A 21,727-nucleotide genomic window follows, 5' to 3' on the forward strand; every position below is an offset into this window, starting at 1 on the left:
ACACATAAAACCACTGTAACCAAGATCAAAAGAAATGCAGTAAATTGGGAAAAAATCTTTACAACTAATGATTCTGACAAAGGACTCATTTCTAAAATATACAGAGAACTGAGTCATATTTTAAAAAAAGCCATTCCCCAATTAACAAATGGTCAAAGGATATGCAAAGGCAATTTACAGATGATGAGATCAAAGCAATCCATAGTAATATGAAAAATTGCTCTAAATCATTAATTATTAGAGAAATGCAAATTAAAGCTTCTCTGAGGTACCACCTCACACCTCTCAGACTGGCCAATATGACCAGAAAGGATAATGAGCATTGTTGGAAGGGTTGTGGGAAATCTGGGGCACTATTACACTGATGGTGGAGCTGTGAACTCATCCAACATTTCTGGAGAGAAATTTGGAACTATGCCCAAAGGGCAACAAAAAAATGAGCATACCTTTTGATCCAGCAATACCACTACTGGGTCTATACCATGAAGAGATGATGAAAAAGGGTAAAAACATCACTTATACAAAAATATTCATAGCAGCCCTGTTTGTGGTAGCAAAGAATTGGAAATCAAGTAAATGTCCTTCAATTGGGGAATGGCTTAGCAGTATGTCATGGAACACTATTGTCCTATTAGAAACCAGGAGGGATGGGAATTCAGGGAAGCCTGGAGGGATTTGCATGAACTGTTGCTGAATGAGATGAGCAGAACCAGAAAAACACTGTACACCCTAACAGCAACATTGGGGTGATGTTCAACCTTGATGGACTTGCTCGTTCCATCAGTGCAACAATCAGGGACAATTTTGGGCTGTCTGCAATGGAGAATGCCATCTGTACCCAGATAAAGAGCCGTGGAGTTTAAACAAAGTTCAAGGACTGTTCCCTTTAATTTAGAAAAAAACAGATATCTGTCCGATCTTGTTATCTCTTATACTTTTTGTTTCTTCCTTAAGGATATGATTTTTAACTCTCATCACACTCAGTTTGGATCAATGTACAACATGGAAACAAAGTAAAGACTGACAGATTGCTTTCCATGGGGGAGTCAGGGGGAGGGAAGTAAGATTGGGAGAAAAACTGTAAACCTCAAATAAATTTTTTAATAAAAGAAAAAAAGATCAATGCTGTTCCCAGAGTAGGCATTGCTTCTGCCTCATCCCTGGAAAGTTTGTAATTTAGTTTCTGCTTGAATACCTCCAGACATGGCAACTCATTCCTTCCTGAGTTTGGTTTTTCCACTTGAGGAGAGTTTTTTTCTGGAGGTTTTTATTTCCCCTTTAATTTCCATCAGTTATCTGATCTGGGCCCAAGTAGAATTAATCTAGTCCTTAGACACTGCTTTAGATATTTGAAAAATCATATTTATAATCCCCCCAAAATCTAAATATCTTTATGTAGCATATTTTCCAGTCCTACTGATGTACTTGGTTGATCCCTCTGTTACATTCTGCTTGTCAGTATCTCTCCTGATACCCAGATACCTTATATCTAGAACAAAACACAAGTTTAGAAGTCCAAGATGACTAGGGCTGAGCATAGCAAGACTATTGCCTATATCACTTAATTTTTTTTAATGTTGAACTTAGCCAACATCAAATAAAATTAGTATTTCCATGTATAAAGCAGACCAGAAAAGGAGACTTGAATATGAGAGAGAGGCTAGTTCTCTATTATAAGCATCTTATTTTTCCTTTTAAGTATATAATAAAATTCAACATGTAACTTTCAAAGCTGTCTTGCTTGTCTGTGTCTCCTTACCTCTTTCATTTTAAACCCTAGAATTCTATTATTATGTATCCTAATATGGCATAGTTTTTGAGGCCTCTTATTGAGTTTGTGGTCAGCTAAACCCAGTTTTTTTTTCAACATAGCTGCTGAACTGCTTTGTCTACCCCATTCTGTTCTTTCACAATTGATTTTTTTTTTAATTTTGCCCATTACCTAGCTGTGTGACCTTGGGCAGATCACTTAACTCCATTGCCTTGCAAAAAAAAACAAAGAAATTGACCCAAATGTGAGACTTTTCTCCCAAATAAATGACATTCATGAGTGGGACCCCAGCCTACTCTCTCTGGTGGATATTAGAGAAGACGGGACCTAGAGGAAAGAAAGCCATAATTCTATTATTGCCAAGTTTGGAAGAGGAATGACTAGAGGAATTGATCCCCTGGGTCATTATTCTAGCACCTTTGTTCTGCCCTCAGCTTATTCTACAATAATATTGGGATAATTTCCAAACCCACACAAGAACAGCATCTGGAAAAAAATGGGAAAAACACTTTCCTGGGGTCACTGGAAGAGGCAGATTCTCCTGCTTTTCATTTAATATTCATTGTTCTTGGGTTTTGAAAGCAGGTGGGAAGTTGGGCTATCTTTTAGAGCTACCAGATGGTTATTATTATTTTTCAGTTATTTTTTTAGTCGTGTCTGATTCTTTGTGAGCTCATTTGGGGTTTTCTTGGCAAAGCTATTGAAGTGGTTTGCCATTTCTTTCTCCAGTTCATTTTAAAGATGAGGAAACTGAGGCAAATAGGGTTAAGTGACTTGCCCAGGATCATAAACTAATAGCTATCTGAGGTCAGATTTGAAATTCTCATCATTACCAACTGAGAAAGAACAGTCAGGGATTAAATAATGGAGTTTGGATTCCAGGGTTGGTTCTCTGAGTCTAGTTTGCTGCCATCTTGCTCTACTTAACCTTGCGCATTCTCATCATCATGTCTTTCATACTAACAAGATGATCTCTGAGGACCTTTTTGGCTCTTCTTCCTGAGATCCTAGTCTTGCTTCTGTCACTAACCTTTCAGCTCCCCATCTTAATGATGGGATTAATGCCTGTTTCTTTTTGCCCCAGGAGATACTGAAAAAAACTTAAGAGATATTGAGAAAACTAATATAATTACTAATGATTTGACTAAATCAAGAGGAAAAATATGATGTGAATCTAAAGTGGCGCTATTTTAAAATGAAGAGATTTCAAGGGCAGCCAGGTGGTAGAGTAGTTGGAATGCCAAGCCTGGAGTCAGGAACACACATCTTGTATTCAAATCCAACTTCAGACACTTACTGTGTGACCCTGGGCATGTCACTTTACCTTCTTTGCCTCAGTTTCTCCATTTGTCAAATGAACTGGAAAAGGAAATGGTAAACCACTCTAATAACTCTGCCAAGAATCTCCCAAATGGGCTTAACAAGGAATCAGACACTCCTGAAATGACTGAACTATTAAAAGAGATACCAATACGTTTTCCCCTCCCTTATCCTTTCAGTTTTATCGCTCCCTGAATATCCGCATTGCCCTTGTGGGCTTGGAAGTCTGGACTCATGGAAATATGTGTGAAGTCTCCGAGAATCCCTATTCTACTCTCTGGTCCTTTCTCAGCTGGCGGCGCAAGCTTCTTTTACAGAAGAACCATGACAATGCCCAGTTGATCACGTATGTGGCCTATTCCTGAGCTAAGATATATTGTCTTCACTGTATAAAAAAGAAAGTACTGACCTCTGTTGATGGTTAAGTGGAAAGAGCACTAGATTAGGAGACAGAGACCCTAGGTTCTAATCCCAGCTCTACTACTTACTAGCTGTGTAACTTAGGCAAGTCATTTAACTTGTCTGAAACAATTTTCTTATCTCTAAAAATAGGGATAACATTTTCTAGAAGCATCGTGAGATCCCAAAAAGATAATGTAAAGCAGTTTGTAAACCATAATGAGCAACCATTTAAAAAAGATTACATGAATCTCTGAGAGACAAAGGATGAGCAGGGTCAGCTTGCACTGCAGATGTCCAATCTCACCATGAGTAATGATTTAACCACTTGGGTTTTCTGAGAGATGTTAAAGGGGATGGTATGGATCAAGACAGGGGACAGTATGGATCAAGACTGGGGAGAGGTGATGGTTTCCCCAAGGGGCTGGAGTAGGTCTCTGCTGAGGACCTATGGTAGACACTGTGCTATGTTCTGGGAATACAAAGAAGGAAGTATGGCAGTCCAAAGAGGAGAGAGCCATTCATTAGGACTGAAGGTGGCTAGGGCTTGTTTGGGTATAGAGACTATCAAGGTTTAGGCCAGGTCAGACAACTGGCTGGAGAGATGTAGGCATTTTTAATAGGAATGAATAGTTGGTTGTACATGGAGATCCATATCTGCAGTGGCTGTAAGTCAGGTAGATGTTTAGTAATAGGCTATGTTTGAGACCAGGAGCTCCAGGAAGGTAGGTAAAGCAGCAGCAGGGCTGAGGTCAGGCTTCTGATAACACCATTGGGAATGTACCCAGAAATACAGATTGTGCTAATGAGGGCTTGCTGTCATGGACTGCTCAGAACTTGCTCTTTGACCTCTTGGTTTTAGGTGACATTTTCCTAATCTTGCCCATCTGGTTTTGATGGGGCAATAATTTTTTTCTCCTTCAGACCAGGACCAAAGTCTATCTCCAAAATTATCTAGGAAGGCAGTATTAAGTCCTCAGGATAAATAGAAGAGTCTCAAACAGATGATGGATGCAGGATCTCTTGATCTCTTAAGACAGAATTGTCTCAAATAAATGATGGAGACAGTATCCTTTGATCCCTTAAAATGTTTGGTGGTTGTCCTTTGTGCTTGAAAAGGATGCAAATGATGTCATTTTGTTGGGGTCAATGTATAGTGTATCTGAGACTGATCAGACCAATAAAAGCTTGAAAGGCTCTACCAAAAGTGTGGCATTCACATGAACATTTAGAGTAGAGATTCTAAACTTGTGCATCTCATGTTTGCTTTGAGCTATTCCAATTCTGCTTTACTCCTAGAGCAGGCATGCCATTCTGGATGATGCTATGCCATTGTCTCCCATATCTATAATTCCAAATTTCTTCAGTATCTCTTCTTCTGAACTCTATGTGAGTTCTCTGCAAAACAGTCTAAAAATAGACAAATGTCTGCCAATCCATTGGAGTTGTATAGAGTTTGAATGCTTGACAAGTTTAGCTTTGAGACAGGACCTCAGTGTCTGGTGTCTTATTCTACCAAGTTGATCTTCAGAATCTTCCTAAGACAATTTGAATGGAAACGATTCACTTTCCTGGCATGGTGCTGGAACAGTGTCCTAGTTTCACAGGCATACAACTATGAGGTCAGCTCTGTAGAAGGATCCTAATCATGATGAAAGCAGTATCCCTTAATCCCTTCCTTGAGTCATAGACTAAAAGCATGATCCTTAAGACTATTGGTATTTCATTTTAGTCCTTGCAACCCCACTGTGCAGCACAATGACTAGGAGAAGGCAGGCACTTCTTAAGTGCTTGTTAATTGTATTATCTCAAAGTTCCCATTTCTGAATTCATCTCTGAAGACTATGGGCAAGCAGTTCCAAAATGATGAAGCACATACTGTCAGACAGTGAAGGGAGTAGAGGGAGCAGTCAGGAGATTTGGGCTAATTTGGACTCTGCTATCTATTACTTGACCAAAATACTTCAGGTTCCTCGAGTGTAAAATGAGGCTCTTGGACTAGATTCCCTGCAGTATTTATTCAATATCTCCTGGGTATGAGGCACTATGTTGAGGTCCTTTCTAGTTAGAAATCCTACAGTCCAACCTGCTCAGTGCCATTCCAAGCAGCCTAGAAGGTCCTGCTGGTAAGAAGTGGAAAGATGTGCCCAATTAGGGAGTGAAGCAAAACCCCCCGGGGCAGAGAGCACACATTTATCACATAGTTAGTTGACTCTGTGGTCAGAGTTTTCTTTATGCACAACTAATTGGCACATCTGGGGTAGGAACCTGCTCCCTGGGGCTTCTTTGTCTCTAATTACTTGGGCTGAATGGTCTGGCTGATCATTCACCTCATCATGGAAACTTCTATGCTCATTGCCATGATGATCTCTAGGGACGTAGAACCTTATGTCAGTTGTAGAGAGAAGAGCATTAAAAGCAAAAAGTGTAGGAGAGAAGTCTCTCTGGGAACTTTCTTTAGATCGCCACAGATAAGACTCCAGGAGCATAAAGAAGAGCATGAGCTAACACCAAATTCCCACCTCTCCTACCTATTCAGAATTGAAATTGTGTGAATTTAAGATATCGGCCAATTACCCAATTCCAATAACAATCCATCTATTTTACTATGATTGTCAGCACAATGGAATCCACCCCAATGGATGGGGACATCCAAAGGGGTGTCACCTCAAATATTATCTCCAACTCTTGAAAACTTTATGGAGTAGGCTGGCATCATGGGGAGATGGTCATCTTTCTATCAATAAACAAATATTGATGAAGCTTCAACTAGACCCTGTGCTAGACTCTGGGAACACAAGGGAGAAGGGTGAAATGATCCTTTTCTCATGGATTGTATTTAAATGGGAGAAATATAATACATATTTTAATATTTCCAGAATAACTATAAAGATAATGAGTACAGAGCAGAAGGCTACCAGGCTGCAACTTATACCCATGGCTTCTGGACTGGTCCCTTACCCACATAATGGCCAACTGAATATTTAAATACAGCTCTTGTCCCTTTCCTCCTTCTGTCCCCAATAATCATTTCTTCTCCAGGCTAACTATGTTTGGTTCCTTCAACTTAGTTCCTCATATGGCAGGGATTCAAGGCCCTTTCTTATCATGTCTGTCCTTCTCTGGATCTCTTCTTAAAATGTGGCCTCTGGACCTGAGCATGAGATGCAGATGTGATATTAGCAAGGCATATTGTATGGTGGACCTGTCACCCTCTCATTCCTGTAAGCATGTAATGCAGCCTAAGATGGAATTAGCTTTATTGGCCTGGAGTGTGACATGGGGGTGACTCACCAGAACCCCTAACTATGTCTGCCTGGGATATTAATGGGGGAAGCTTGGCAGCCAAAGGATGGGAGTGTGAATCAACTTGACATTATGACCTATGCCACCTTCCTCCTCCTTATCCCCTCCTCCACCCAAGCTAACTTCATCCTGTTCAGCAGGAATGGGAAGCAATTTGTAATCCCTGCTCATTTCCTTCCACTGTAAATTAGGCTATTAGTATATTGTAGGAAGGGGAAGAGAGAGGGAAACTACTTCTTTGCCTCTTGAAGTCATATATTTCTATATTTCTCCTCTGTGAGTTTCCCAGAAGAAAGTGAAAGAAAATGTTGGTGTGAGGGAATGGAATTGGATCTCCTGGAAGTAATAGAGATGACCCAGAGACTAAAAGACCATAATATGTCTGAGAGTCAGAGGATGGGCTTATTGAAAATTGGCTTTTCAATGAAACCACTGAAAACTGTAATAGCTTAGTGTGGTGAGTCAGCTATTCTTATACCTGGCCTACTTTTGATGCTCTCAAGTCAAACTCTACCTTTTCTCTTCCCTTTCAGGGGAATGTCTTTTCATGGCACTACTATTGGCCTGGCCCCACTGATGGCCATGTGTTCTGTGTACCAGTCTGGAGGGGTCAACATGGTGAGTCCCGTCCATTAAGCCTGATAGTATAGAAGCTGATTAAATTATTGTGTGAACCAGGAAATTTGCATCTTTGCAAATTGGTGTCTATTTTTCCTGTTGGATTGAAATAATTGCCTTTCTATCTAAATCCCCTTTCTATATCCCCTATCCCTGACCTCCCAGGTAAATGGAAAATAGAACTATAAGGAACACTAGAACACAGAACATAGAAGGTCAGAACTGGAAGTGACCTTAGAACATAGAATAGGCAAATAGAACATAGGCAATCCTAGCAAGTATTGTCTTGGGCCTCTGATGCAGCTCCTCTCTGCAATCTTTAGTGGGAAAAGATAGTAAAGTAACTGCCATGTAAACCAAAAGGCTGGGCTCTGGTATGTATTCATCTGAACCATAAATCCAGGTTAATTAACATGAATTTCAACTTGATGTGGCAATGTTACTCCTGATGTGATATTACTTCCTGACCCAGTTCAGGTCCTCAATCCTTTCTCAAAATATTCAGTTTACTTGACTCTTCTATATGTTCTAACCAAGGAGCTAAGAAAGTAATAATATAGTAATAGTATAGAGTATAATATGTAATAATGAGTTTTGGTAAATACTGTTGTCTCCAATTGATAACTTCATCATAAGGATGTTTTGGGGGTTCACTGCTAACCTTTCAGGGTGATGTCTAGGAAATCAACCAAGGGCTTCTACAACCTAAAACTTTTTACTCTGCTCTACAATCTTATCTGAGGCATAACAATGAGCATGTAGACCATATGTTTGATTTGGTATAGAATATCATAAATTCGGGCAGCTAGGTGGTGTAGTGGATAAAGCACTGGTCCTGGAGTCAGGAGTACCTGGGTTCAAATCTGGTCTCAGACACTTAATAATTACCTAGCTGTGTGGCCTTGGGCAAGCCACTTAATCCCATTTGCCTTGCAAAATACCTAAAAAAAGATAGAATATCATAAGTTCATTCTCTTTTAAATCATAAGAAAAAGGACTCCTAGATCACTCCATCATAAGTTCTTGAAGTACCTGTTAAATGTCTCTGTGAGTATTCAAAAGTTGGATCAGTAAAGACTGGCAGAGGAGATCTTTAGAGAAGGTCATGTTGTGGGGGAAGGCCTAGAAGGGCTAACCTTGACTGAACTCTCTCCTTGCCCAGGATCACTCCGAGAATGCCATCGGGGTGGCTGCCACCATGGCTCATGAGATGGGCCATAACTTTGGAATGAGCCATGACTCTGCGGACTGCTGCTCAGCAAGCGCGGCCGATGGTGGGTGCATCATGGCAGCTGCCACGGGGTGAGTCAGGAGAGAGCTGGCCAGCCTGGAGCACACTGAAAGGAATACTGGAACTTATTATTATTAGAACTAATAAGGGACCTTAGAATGCTAGAGCTAAAAAGACCAAAAATATTAGTACTGTGAAGTATCTTAAAACCCAGAATAACAGGTATATAAGGAACAGTAGAGCACAGAACATGGAGGGTTGGATCTAGAAGGTAACTTGGAACAGAATGTTAAAGTTAGAAGGGATCTTAGAACACAGAATATGGGAGTGGAATTGGATCTCCTGGAAGTAATAGAGATGACCCAGAGACCAGAAGACCTTAATTTGTTACACCTCAAAACATGGAATGTTAAAGCTAATAGAGACCTGAGAACAGATAATAAAAACAGAATGAAATAGGCCCTGAAAACAGAGAATATTAGAGCTGGAAAGGATCTTAGTTCATTGAATATTTGTGCTGGAAAGGATACTGGAACATAGAATGTTAGAACTAGCAGCATCTAGTTTATAAATGTCATAAATTTCTCCACCAGTTAAGAGTACTCGAGCTAGAAAGACAAATAATTTTAGAACTGTAAAGTATCTTAGAACACAGAATGGCAGGACTGTAAGGGACTCTGGAGCACAGAACATAGGTTAGAACTGGAAGTGACCTTAAAACAAAGAATGTTAAAGTTAGAAGGGACCTTAGATCCCAGAATATGAACCTAACTAGAAGGAACCTTACAACATGGAATGTTAGAGCCAGAAAGGACCTTAGGTGCTAGATCTTGGGATTTTGGAAATCATCCTTAATATTATGAATGAGGAAACAGAACACTTTGCCTAATGCAGCACAGCTCATTAGTGACACATCTTAGACTTAGACTCAGGTCTCAATTAACTGTAAGGATGGAGGTTGGAAATAGGGGCTAGGGCAGTGGCCAGTTTTTTTCTCAATGTATCTTAAAGTTCTTTTGTTAAAGCTTTGGGCAGAGGGAACTCAGAAGTAATTGGGGAGTTCTGGGATTTTAGTCAGGAAGTTGAACTGTGCATAATAACATAATGTAATTAAAACATTTTCCTACTTCTATCTCATTCCCTCCCCTTGCCCCATTCTCTACACTTTACATATAAGAAGAATGAGTCTCAAAAAATACATATGATCCAAGATTCTACAGTTTATTAAGTAGTAGAATCTTACTCAGTGACCCCCCCCCCATAGTCTGATTCCAAGTCTGGTGTTCTTTTACTCTGGTAGGCAGATAACCATGGTTCCCATCTTAGTTCTGTCTCTGCTTCTCCTGGCCTCAGGGTCAGCTTTACAAAGAACAATCCTAGTGCCTGTCCTTCTGATGCCAAGGAGAAAATGAATGTGATAGCACTATGAAAACTACAAAAACCAAAAAACTGAGCATCAGTATTATTATCACAACTTATCATCATAATAATGATGATATGATGATCATCAAGTGTTATTATGGTGATTTAGGGTATTTGTCAGCAACAAATGGTGCATGAAGTAGCACCCAGAGTTCAGGTTCTGTCAGAAACACTACTATGTCTCTCAGAGAAAGAAGGGAGAAGCATTAGCACTTAGCCGGAGGAAGTACTGAGGAAGAAGGCTTCATCTCCCAGAAGGAGTGAGTGTCTCCCCTGTTTAATCTGCCCAGCTTCGAAATTCACTTTCAGCAGAACCTCCTTTGAGCTATGCAGTACAGATATTTTTAAAGTTTATCAGCATCTTTTGCATTTCTTTTTTACATCATTATCACTAGCCAGCTGCACCCTAGCTCCGAGCACTCCCTCTCTCCCCAAGTAGAAGCCTTTTCCTTGTAATAAATAAGAGCTGTTGAGAAAAGCCAAACTGCATGTTGGCTGGATCCAAAACTCATTGCTTCATTCTGCACCTCTGTTCACTGTAGCTTGGCCAGGAGGTGAGAAGCATGATTCATCATCCATCCTCTGGAATCGTGATTGATCATTGCTTGAGTAGTATTCAGAGTTTTTCACAGTTGTTTTCCTTGACAGAATTATTATAGTCATGTATGAATTGTTTGCTTGGTTCTGCTCCCTTCATGGTAACCCTTCATTAAGAGAGCTCATGTTTTATGTTTTGTTAGCTCTCCTTTCCTCTCATCTGCTGAAAGAACTTCACAGACACACCTCCTTGACCAATTCTTCTTGTAATTAGTAGTAGCTATTTATGAGATAACTGGCTGACTAGAGTTAAGGGTATGGTCTGTGACCCTGTAACAGAACCATCAAGCCCATGACTTTGGCCTCATTGGGCAGCCCTTTGATCTACTAAAAGCATTCTTAAGTAGTTTTTACAAATCTTCAGTAGTTTCTAGTTGCCTACCTCCTTAATAAAGTCCTGACTTTTGTGTCTCATTCAGGGCCACTCATTATCTGATTCCCCTATTCCATTCCTCTTAGTCCTCCATGTTTCCTCTGCATTCCTAGCAAACTGAACTATGTGGTTTCCCCCAAACACCCTTGCCCTTTACCTTCAGTCCTTTGCCTAAAATCCCACAGCCCTAATATGTTTTCCTTTCCATCTATGCTGGATGAATTCCCACCCTTCTTTTAAATTAAAAGTCTTAATTTGAGTGCTTCCTTTTCTAGCTAGGTAGCACAGTAGATACAGCCCTGGTCATGGAGACAGGAAGACCTGAGTTAGAATTATCAGCCTCAGCCTCTTACTAGCTGTGTGATCCTAAGCAAGTCCCTTCACTTCTGTTGTCTCTGTTTCCTCAACTACAAAACAAGGATCATAATAGCACTCACCTCCCAGGGTTGTTGTGAAGATCAGTAGGAAGGATATTTATCAAGCACAGCACCTGGTCCTTAATTAATGCTTGTACACTCTTGAGGTACCATTTCACAGCTGTCAGATTGGTGAAGATGACAAATGTTGGAGGGAATGTGGAAAAATTGGGGCACTAACTCAGTGGAGTTGTGAAGTGACCCATCCATTCTGGAGAGCAATTTTGAACTATGCCCAAAGGACTGTAAAACTGTGCATACCCTTTGACCAAGTAATGCCACTACTAAGTCTCTATCCCAAAGAAATCAAAGAAAAAAAGGGAAAAGACTTATTTGTACAAGGATATTTATAGCAGCTTGTGTGTGTGTGTGTGTGTGTGTGTGTGTGTGTGTGTGATGGCAAAGAATTGGAAATAGAAAGGATTACCATGATTGGGGAATAGTTGAACAAGTTGTAGGATATGGTTATGCTAGAATACTATTGTACTATAAGTAATGACAAGTAGGAGGATTTCAGAAAAAAAATCTGGGAAGATTTATATAAATTAATACAAAGTGAAGTGAGCAGAACTGGAAAAACACTGCATACAGTAATAGTACTATTGTGCCTGGATCAGTTGTGAATGATTTAGCTATTCTGATCCAACTAGTGATTCAAGATAATTCCAAAAGATTTATTATGAAAAATGCTATCTACCTCCAGAGAAGAAATAACTGATGGGATCTAAATATTTTTTCCACTTTAGCTTCCTTGGTATTTTTTATGCAATATGGCTAACATGAAAATGTTTTAGGTCATTTCACATGTATAATTGATTCCCCATTTCTTTCCTGGATAGGGAGAGGGGGAAGGAAGAGAACTCAGGATTTGTTTTTTTTTTTAAATGAATAAATAAAATATACAAATAACATAAATATATTATATATGAATATAATACAGAAATAGGAATATATATAAATAATAAGAGAAAATAGTAAATTTAAAATAAAAAACCAAATGTTTGTTCCCTTTCCCTTTTACAAGAAACCTTTCCTGATCCCTCTGGTCTATAATGCCTTTCTTCCTCAGACCTCACATCAAACCTTTGTTTTAACAAATTATTTTGTAATGCTGAGTCAATAATGAGGCCTCTATGTGTTTATGTCTTTATCTCCTTCTTAGACTGCCTGGTCCTTGATAGCAGGGACGAAAACTTATGAAGTAATAATAATAATAATAATAACAACAACAACAACAACAAATTTATACAATACTTTAAGGGTTACAAGGTATTTTATATGCAATATCTCATTTGATCTTCACAAAGACCCTTACTAGATGGGTGCTATTATTCATTTTATTGATGAAAAACCAAGACTCAGGTTAAATAAATAGCTCAGGGTCACATAGTTAATGACTATCTGAGGCAAGATTCAAATTCATGTCTTCTTGACTCCAGAACCAGTACTATTTACTATGCTATATTGTCTTTATTTTAAACTTTGTTATCTCCATCACCAGAATGGAAATTTTCTCATATAGGTACTTATTAAATATTTATTGAATGAATGAATTGGTAAATAAACTTCTGGAAACTCTTTCTTTTTGGCTTGTTCATAAGTTCTAAGGGAAAGCAAGCTCCTAAATGTGCTTACAACTCTGCTGAGACATATAAAATCTGTATCATCCATGTACAATATTGATATTATTGTCTCTAATTTTCAAATACTTCTTCTGGTGCTGTATGAAGCAAAAATAAAGCTGGGAATACCATTTTGTCATAATCAGATGTTACAATATGCGTCTGTGCTCTTATGTCTTGGGGTTTCCTCCAAGAGAACAGATCATAGTTGATCAATTAGTTGCCCATCTTATTCATTCATTGTTTATTCATTTTTTTAAACATTGAGTCCTAAATTCTCTCCCTCCTTACCTCCCTCCCCATCCAGGCAAGAAATAGGGTATGAATTATACATGTGAAATCTCACAACATTTTCATGTTAGCCATGTGGCAAAAAAAATGCCAAGGAAGATAAAGTGAAAAAAATTATGCCTCAGTATTGACCTTCTTTCCCTAAGTTTGACATGGGAGTTCCACCCAATATGTTTAAAATCTTCATTTTCTCATGATATGACAAAGCAGCACAATATAGGAACTGCCTATAGATTATCTCTCATTATAGATAGAAAATCAAATCCAAATCTCTCTTGAAAGGATATAGGAAGCTTGAAATATGGGTACAGAATAGCCATTATGCAGATGGACTCATCTAAACAGACTCATGTCCCATCTTCTATGCCATATTGCTGCCTCAATATGATGAGTTCATTCCAACTCTGTTCTTTCCTCTACCAGGCACCCTTTCCCCAAGGTGTTCAACCGGTGCAACAGGAAGGAACTGGACAGGTACCTGCAGTCAGGAGGTGGCATGTGTCTTTCCAATATGCCAGATACCAGGACATTGTATGGTGGCCAGAGGTGCGGAAATGGGTACCTGGAAGATGGGGAAGAATGTGACTGTGGTGAGGAGGAGGTAAGAACTCAGGGCTCAGAGAAGAGGGAGGGGACTTTAGTAACTGTTTAGAACACTCCACTCCTTCTTGATCTTGGTGCCCTCATCTGTAAAATGGCGGGGAGGGTGTTAAATTGGGAGAACCTATAAATTCCCTTCCTGTGAAGAAGTCAAACTGGATGATCTCTAGATTCTTTCCAACTATAAATACTGTGATCCTAAAGATAGGGAATAATAGGGAAATAATTTCCTTTAAGATAGGAAATAAGGGCCAACAGGGAGTCTTGGTCCTCTTTTCATGTCCAAGCCCAGAGATTTTCTAGATAAGCCCTGCTCTGAACTATCAGCCTGCCCCAGCCTCCAGCTTGTCATGAGAAAGCGCCAAATGTTACCTGAGTTTCATCCATGTGTTGTGTATGTTTTACCTGTGAGGAAATTCACATCTGATCAGTACATTGACTGTTGGAGCCAGGGGAAAGAAGGGAGGAATTACTACTACTACAGGCAGCCTGCAAGTGGGTGGCATTTAGGGATTGAAGGGACTGGTTAGATTGAGGTTCGTTTTAGGAGGAAGGGAACTTTCGGGCTAGGTTTAGGAGCTGCTACCACAGTCCCCTTGTTCTGAGGGACTTATCCTGGGCAATTGTGGGCTGAATGGATTTAAAGGGTCTCTGAGGGTGTGGGCTTCTGAGCCTCTGGTTCTTGAATGGAAGGGAGGCAGGTGGATTTCTTTGTCCTCTCCACCCTCACCACCTCTTCCTATCAGGTGTAAACACTATCTGGCTCCTCTCTCCCCCAGGAATGTCATAATCCCTGCTGCAATGCTGCTAATTGTACTCTGAAACCTGGGGCAGAGTGTGCACATGGCTCCTGCTGTCACCAGTGCAAGGTGAGGAGACAGGGTGCTATAGAAAAGAATAATGGCTATATGTCTGACTATCTTTCACTGGAGGAGGGAGAAGGCATAGGACTCAGAAGTTTTTAGTGGGATGGGACCACCAATGAATACCACTGAGTGGTATAATGCATTCCATTAGGTCAGTCTGAACTCTAACCCTTCCAGAGAATTGTCCCTACCGTTCTTTAAAGCTGCCAAAATATTCGAGCTTAGCTTTTCTTTTTTGGAGGCTAGTGGTAGACTTGCTTTATTACCCCCAAAGGAACAGAGAACCCTAGACACATCCCTCAAGAAAGACAGAAAATGGGGGAGGGGTAAAGGGGGGAGGGGTAAAATACATGCTAGGTTTAGAGACTTAGTGAATATTGATGGCTCAACCCATTAAAAAAGATCCTTATCTTCCCTAATGCATCTCTGCTCCTTTTTTTCAAAGTACAACTGAGGTTTCATTCATAAAGTCAGTTCAGTCAATATTGTTCCCCAAATTATGTCATTATCACCTGTCATCATGTCATCCTATTCAGAGCTCAGATTTGACAGTATAATGGACCTTATCTACTTCTCTCAAGAGTAAAAATTTAACTGCTACTTGCAGTTGGTTGGAAGGTTGTTCTTTCTAAAGCAGCTCCCAAGATATCTTAGATGTCTCTAAGATGGGCTGAGGGTCTCCTTAGGGATGTAGAGATGGGGCTGAGCATAAGATGAGGTTCTGACTGATGGTGGAGGTAAAGGGATGAGGAAAAATAGAGGCCAATTCTGCTTAATACTCTTGGCTGTCCAACTTCCATTGAAATCCCAGTAGGGATGAAGCTAGGAAGATGAGTGTATGTGAGAGAGTATTTGTGCAAAATGTTGTGGAAACATAATTTTTGCTGGCTCAACAGTATGCATGCTTATTCCCTTGGTGTAGCACCAAGTCTTCAATATTTTTATACTTTTATAAGTTCTCCATACAATATCTACCCAGTGCACTGAGGTTCTCCTCCTAAATCTTTAAATTTTTTTAAGGCAGTGGAGTTAAGTGATTTGCCCAAGGTCACACAGTTAGGAAATTATGTGTCTGAGGTGAGATTTGAACTCAGGTACTCCTGACTCCACTGCACCACCTAGATGTCCCTCTTCCTAAGCCTTTTACTGTTTAATGGATATTTATGCAACTATTGGAGTATCTATGACTTCTTACATGGCCCACTTCCTTTTTTGGTCCTGTCCTTGATGATATTTGTCCCTCCACTGCCCATTAGATCACCTACAATCTCGAAGGTTATGGGTTTCCAAAATCAACAACTCTTGTCACATCACTGGAAGAATACTGGGACTGTAGAATTCAAAAGCTTGCAAATGTATGAATGCGGAAAATAACCTTTGCATGTAATCTGACAAAATAAATAAAATTTTAAAAAAGAATATTGGGGGTTAAAAATGGACAATCAGAAAAGTCTATAGAAATGTAAAATGAATGCTGATGACAGAGTCCTTCTGAGGTGAAAGATAATTCATTTACTGATTTATCCCTTCTTTTCTTATGACTCAGCTGCTACCTCCGGGCACCATGTGTCGTGAGCAATCTCGGCAGTGTGATCTTCCGGAGTTCTGTACTGGCAAGTCCCCTCATTGTCCTACCAACTTCTACCAGATGGATGGCACCCCCTGTGAAGATGGGCAGGCTTACTGTTACAATGGCATGTGTCTTACATATCAAGAGCAGTGCCAACAGCTCTGGGGACCTGGTAAGGGTCTCCCCTGAAGCCTTTCTCTCATCCTGACTCTTTCTTCTGAATAACAGGGGTAGCAAAGTACCTTTAGTGTGAAGAGAAACTCATAACTCATATGTAGAGTGTTTTAAGATTTAGGAAATTCCTTCTTTACAAACAAATCTGTAGGGTAGGGAGTACCTAGGATTTGGAAGAAGTTTTATATAAACTTATTTGTCAAAAGTGAAAAAAACAAAACAACACAATAAAACATGGGTTCTGGAGACAACTAAAGCTGGTGAAATGGATCTGGAAACAGGAAGACCTGAATTAAAAACTGATTTCAGATACCATTAACTGTATGATCCTGAGCAAGTCACTTAACCTCTGACTTGTCTGAGTTTCCTTATCTGTCAAATGGAAATAAGAATATCACCCATCTCTCAGTTGTTGTGGTGATCAAATGGGATAATATCTGTTAAACACTTTGCAAAACCTGAAAGGGGTATATCAATGCTATTATGTTTATTATAAGAGTAGTATAGAGGGGAAGGAACAGACCATAAAAGAGATTCTGAGAATCTTCCAATATAAACTTACTGATGATATCGTTTTGCAGAAGAACTCTTCTGAGATTTCTAGAAGAAGCTTGCTTAATAAATGTGTTCTCTTCTCTTCCTAGGAGCTCGTCCTGCTCCTGACCTCTGCTTTGAGAAGGTGAACATAGCAGGAGACCCTTTTGGAAATTGTGGAAAGGACATGAATGGAGAACACAGGAAATGTGCCATGAGGTGATGATTGTAAAAGAAACATTTTGGGGAGAGGATTGGCCACAAGGTCTTTCTTGTCACTGCACCCAATCTAGCCCTGACCCTAGGGAAGCCTCTATAAGCTCCAGATGGACCTTAGCTACTGACTTCTCCTTAGTGCTTGCTTATAGTTGCAGACCTTTCTTTCTAAACCAGGCCTGGTGACAGAAGGGAGATGATTCACTGCTAATCTCTTCTCTTGATTTGAAAAACAAATAACGTAGGAAGCTGTCACCCTGGGTTTCCTTCTTCCCATAAAGAAGGAATTGATCTTGGCCAGTTCTCCCACCCCATCCACTTTTGGGGCATACTTATATATCAGTGTCAGGAGGAAGAGAAAGAAATGATGGATTCAATTGCTTTGGCTTTCCTCTGCATAGTCTTTCTCAGAGAAGGATGCTTTTCTCACCAACAGGGAGACCTTTCAGATAGGGAATCTTATTGATCATGGTAAGGGAGAAAGGTTGCCTTGTGGCTGCCACATACCTCTATACTCTTCTCTGAATTCTAACCCCCTTCCTCATGACTGGGGTATAGAGATGCCAAGTGTGGGAAGATCCAGTGTCAGAGTACAGAGGCCAGGCCCTTGGAGTCCAATGCAGTTCCTATTGATACCACCATCACCATGAATGGAAAGAAGATCCGCTGCCGGGGAACCCACGTGTATCGAGGCCCAGAGGAAGAGGGAGACATGCTGGATCCAGGGCTTGTGATGACGGGAACCAAGTGCGGCAATAACCATGTAAGTTATTGCCTCAGAAGAGTGGAGGATGGGCTTCAGGAAGCCTGGATACTGAAGTTGGGGCAGTTAGGGACAAATCTCAGCTTGTCAAAAAAGGAAAATTTAAGGGAGAAAGTCACTATAAAAATTTATCCAGTCCCCAAATTCAAGTCTTTCATTGTACCCATGGAGATGACAGGAGAAGACAATCTATTTGATCTAATCACCTCAATATAAGGAGGAATTTCCTAACAATTAGAGCTGTCCCCCAGGGGAATAGGATGATTAAGAGGACAATGAAGACCATGTTACCCATTACCACACAGGCCAAGTTTACTATTAAGCAGAGGATAGCCAATTGCTTGTATGATTATTACAAGGAGTTGAGTGAGGGAGGAAAGAATGACTTATTAGGTGATGGATATTCCAGTTCTATGGCACTGAATGTTATGGCCAGGGCTTTTTGGATTATTGTTTCCTATCAGCTGCCCTATTTTTTCCATTCATTTAGGACTGACCTAGCAGTGCATTTGTATCACCCTTTATATTTCTGAAAGACCTTTCATGTACACTAGCTATTAGTTAGCTTCATTTTTGCAGTGATCTGTCATAGAAGCATTCAAATGCCCTTACCAGCACATCACTTCTTGCCAGGTTTCAGTGACCACTGAGGTTTGTTCTGTTGGCTTCTCTTAGTATTTCCTATTCTTGTGTGGAGACCACTGTGAGTTCAGAATTGTACTCTTCGAATGAACAGTATCTTTCAGGGTTGTCATCATGGCTCTCAGGATGCTATTATAGGACTTAGGTACATCAGAAGATACCTTTGCCTTTACCCTTGATATCTCCTCCCTCCTCCATTACATTTCCAGTTTAATACTCATTCATTTTCTCTGAAAATGCAATGAGGGTCTACACATAGATGTCTTTTCCCTATTATTCTCATTTCTTAATGCTATAAATCTCCTCATTTAATTTACTTGATACCTAACCCCTGTTCCATTCTCTATCCCTTGTACTTCAATCATTCAAAATCACAATCAAAAGACGCAGGAGTTGAATCCTACAGCATCATTTTTGTCAAGCCAGGTTCACTGGCATCCTCCTTTATAGCCTTAGGGATGACTAATGACTGCTGATAGCCTTGAGGGCATTGTGCCTTCCGAGCATGGTTCTCTGTCTTCTGGGGGAATATTAAAATGAGGAGATGGAATCTCAGAGAGGTGAAATGTCTTCGGTTTTAAGTCTTGATAAAGACAAGACTTAGAAGCCAAGGTTCCTGATTGCCAGTTAATGAATGACTCAGTTCCTTCTTCCCACAGATTTGCTTCGAGGGACAATGCAGGAACACTTCCTTTTTTGAAACTGAAGGTTGTGGGAAGAAATGTCACGGCCATGGGGTAGGTTTTGGCAGAAGTCCCCATGACTTGTCCTCCATCTGTTTTCACAGGGTTCGGGGTGGGGGAAGAGTAGTTATCTATGGGAAATTGGTGTTCTCCTCTGAGATATGCCACATGAGAGACTCTCATGCCTCCTGTCTTTCTCCACAGGTCTGTAACAATAAACAGAATTGTCATTGCTCCCAAGGGTGGGCTCCGCCTTTCTGCAACACTGTGGGCCATGGAGGCAGCATTGACAGTGGGCCCATGCCCCCCCAGAGTGAGTGAGATATCCTCATCTTTGCCATTCCTTGCATCCTAGGTCAGTGAGTGGAACAAGTGGAAAGGGAGGCATGGAAGATCTAGAGGACAGTAATGATAGCAGTAGTGATAATTATGATCCTCTATTTTCCTCAGAAGCTTCTTAAGTTTAAATGACCCTTATACACTTGCATTCAGAGAATTTCTTCCAACATGATTTCTTCTTTTTCTAGCAGGTGTTAGCCCTGTTGTGGCTGGAGTGTTGGCCGCCATCATCTTCTTGGGTATCATTCTACTAGTGCTCTGCTGCTGCAAAGGGGGCAGACTGGGTCCCCTCAAGTCCTCAGCTTTCCCTTCCAAATGGAGGCTACAGTTGGGGTGAGATGAATGTTTTGACTTCTCTGCTCACATAGCCACTCCCTAAGTTAGATCTTGCTCATCGCACTCCTGGACAATTATAATACCCTGTCCCTCCATTCCCTCAGCTAGTTTCCCTGACTTTAGTCTCTCACCTTCTAATGACAAGAACTTTAGAAGTCTAATATTATACTGGACCTTTTAGGGTCATTTTAGCCTCTTGGATTTTGGAGGTTAGAGATATTCCCATTCTCGATAAAGGGCTAGAGCTAATAGCAGCCTAGACTAGGTTATCTAGACCAGATAGAGTGTAATGAACAGTTCTGGCATAACTGTAGCTGGCAGCATAAAGAAAACCCGGGGGAGAACAACATGAAAGGTTTCCTCTGATCACCAGTCCACAAGGATATCTTGGCATTTTGCATTGCCGTGCAATTTTTCCCCCTTCATCTGTTATAGCCTGGGAAATCATTAATGATTGCAGACAGTTGTGGGGATACTATATTTCCAATAAATGACTGTCAGCCTTCCCCTGGGGTTCTCTAACCTAAAACCAGAGAGGTGTAGTAGTTCTGTTCCCTCTTGTCTTCTCTTTCTTTACTACTTCACTTGATGATCTCATCAGCTCCCATAAATTTAACTGCCATCTCTCTTCTAACTTCAAATCTACCCTTCCTGTCCTGACCACTCTTCTAACCTCAAACCTCGAATGTCTAACTGCTTTTTAGGCATCTTGAACTGAATGTTCAATAGATATCTTAAACTGAACTCATTCTCTTTCCCCTAAACCCCTCCACATTACCCTATTTCTAGAAAGAGTAACACCATCCTCCCAGACTTGCAAACTAGGCATTATCCTAGATTCCTTGTAATATCTCATCTCCCCATAATCAATATGTTGCCATGATCTGTTGATTTCATCTCTCTTTTATACCTCTTTCTTTTTTCTTACTGCCATCACTTTAGTTCAGCCCTTGTCACCTCACACCTGGACTACTGTTATGGTCCATTGTGTGTGTGTGGGGGGGGGGGGGGGGTTGTCTGCTTAAGTCTCTCCCCTCTCCAGTCTGTCTTCCATTCAGCCAGTAAAGTAATTTCCCCAAAGTGAAGATTCAACCCTGTTACCCCTTATTTAACAAACTCCATTGGCTTTCAATTGCCTCCAGGATCAAATCAAATGCTCTATTTGGCATTCATAATATAGCCTCTCCTATATTTCCAAATCTTCTTACACTTTCCTCCCTGACATGTACTCTTTGATCCTGCAGTACTGGCTTCCTTGTTCTTCCATGAACAAGATGATCCATATCTTGGTTCCAGGCATTTTCTCTGGTTGTTTCCCATGCCTGGACTGTAATTCCAACTGTGCTTATTGACTTCCCTAGATTCCTGTAAGTTCCAAAAAAAAAAAAATCCTACCTTTTACAAGAAGCCTTCTTCAAAATTCTAGTGCCTTCCTCTGTTAATTATGTCTTATTTATCCCGTGTATAGTTTGCATATATGTATATATATATATATATATATATATATATATATATACATGTGCTTGCATATTTGCTTGCTGTTTGTCTCCTTCATTAGATTATATACTCCCTGAGGGGGACTATCTCTTGCCTCTTTTCCCAATACTTAACACAGTGCCTTAACATTTAGCTTAATAA

The 21,727-nt window shown here is 40.4% G+C and overlaps 1 protein-coding gene across 1 annotated transcript in view; it reads left to right on the plus strand.

Moving 5' to 3' along the window:
• Positions 1-21,727, plus strand: part of ADAM19 (ADAM metallopeptidase domain 19) — a 132,539-nt gene that overhangs the window by 96,502 nt on the left and 14,310 nt on the right. The window contains 11 exon segments of the mRNA XM_074212523.1: positions 3,271-3,437; positions 7,330-7,414; positions 8,577-8,716; positions 13,790-13,967; positions 14,746-14,835; positions 16,379-16,574; positions 17,221-17,329; positions 17,885-18,089; positions 19,391-19,468; positions 19,619-19,727; positions 19,945-20,086. Coding sequence (XP_074068624.1) covers positions 3,271-3,437; positions 7,330-7,414; positions 8,577-8,716; positions 13,790-13,967; positions 14,746-14,835; positions 16,379-16,574; positions 17,221-17,329; positions 17,885-18,089; positions 19,391-19,468; positions 19,619-19,727; positions 19,945-20,086 — 1,499 coding nt within the window.

The sequence above is a fragment of the Macrotis lagotis genome, chromosome 1 (genome assembly GCF_037893015.1).
Source record: "Macrotis lagotis isolate mMagLag1 chromosome 1, bilby.v1.9.chrom.fasta, whole genome shotgun sequence".
Lineage (NCBI taxonomy): Eukaryota > Metazoa > Chordata > Mammalia > Peramelemorphia > Peramelidae > Macrotis > Macrotis lagotis.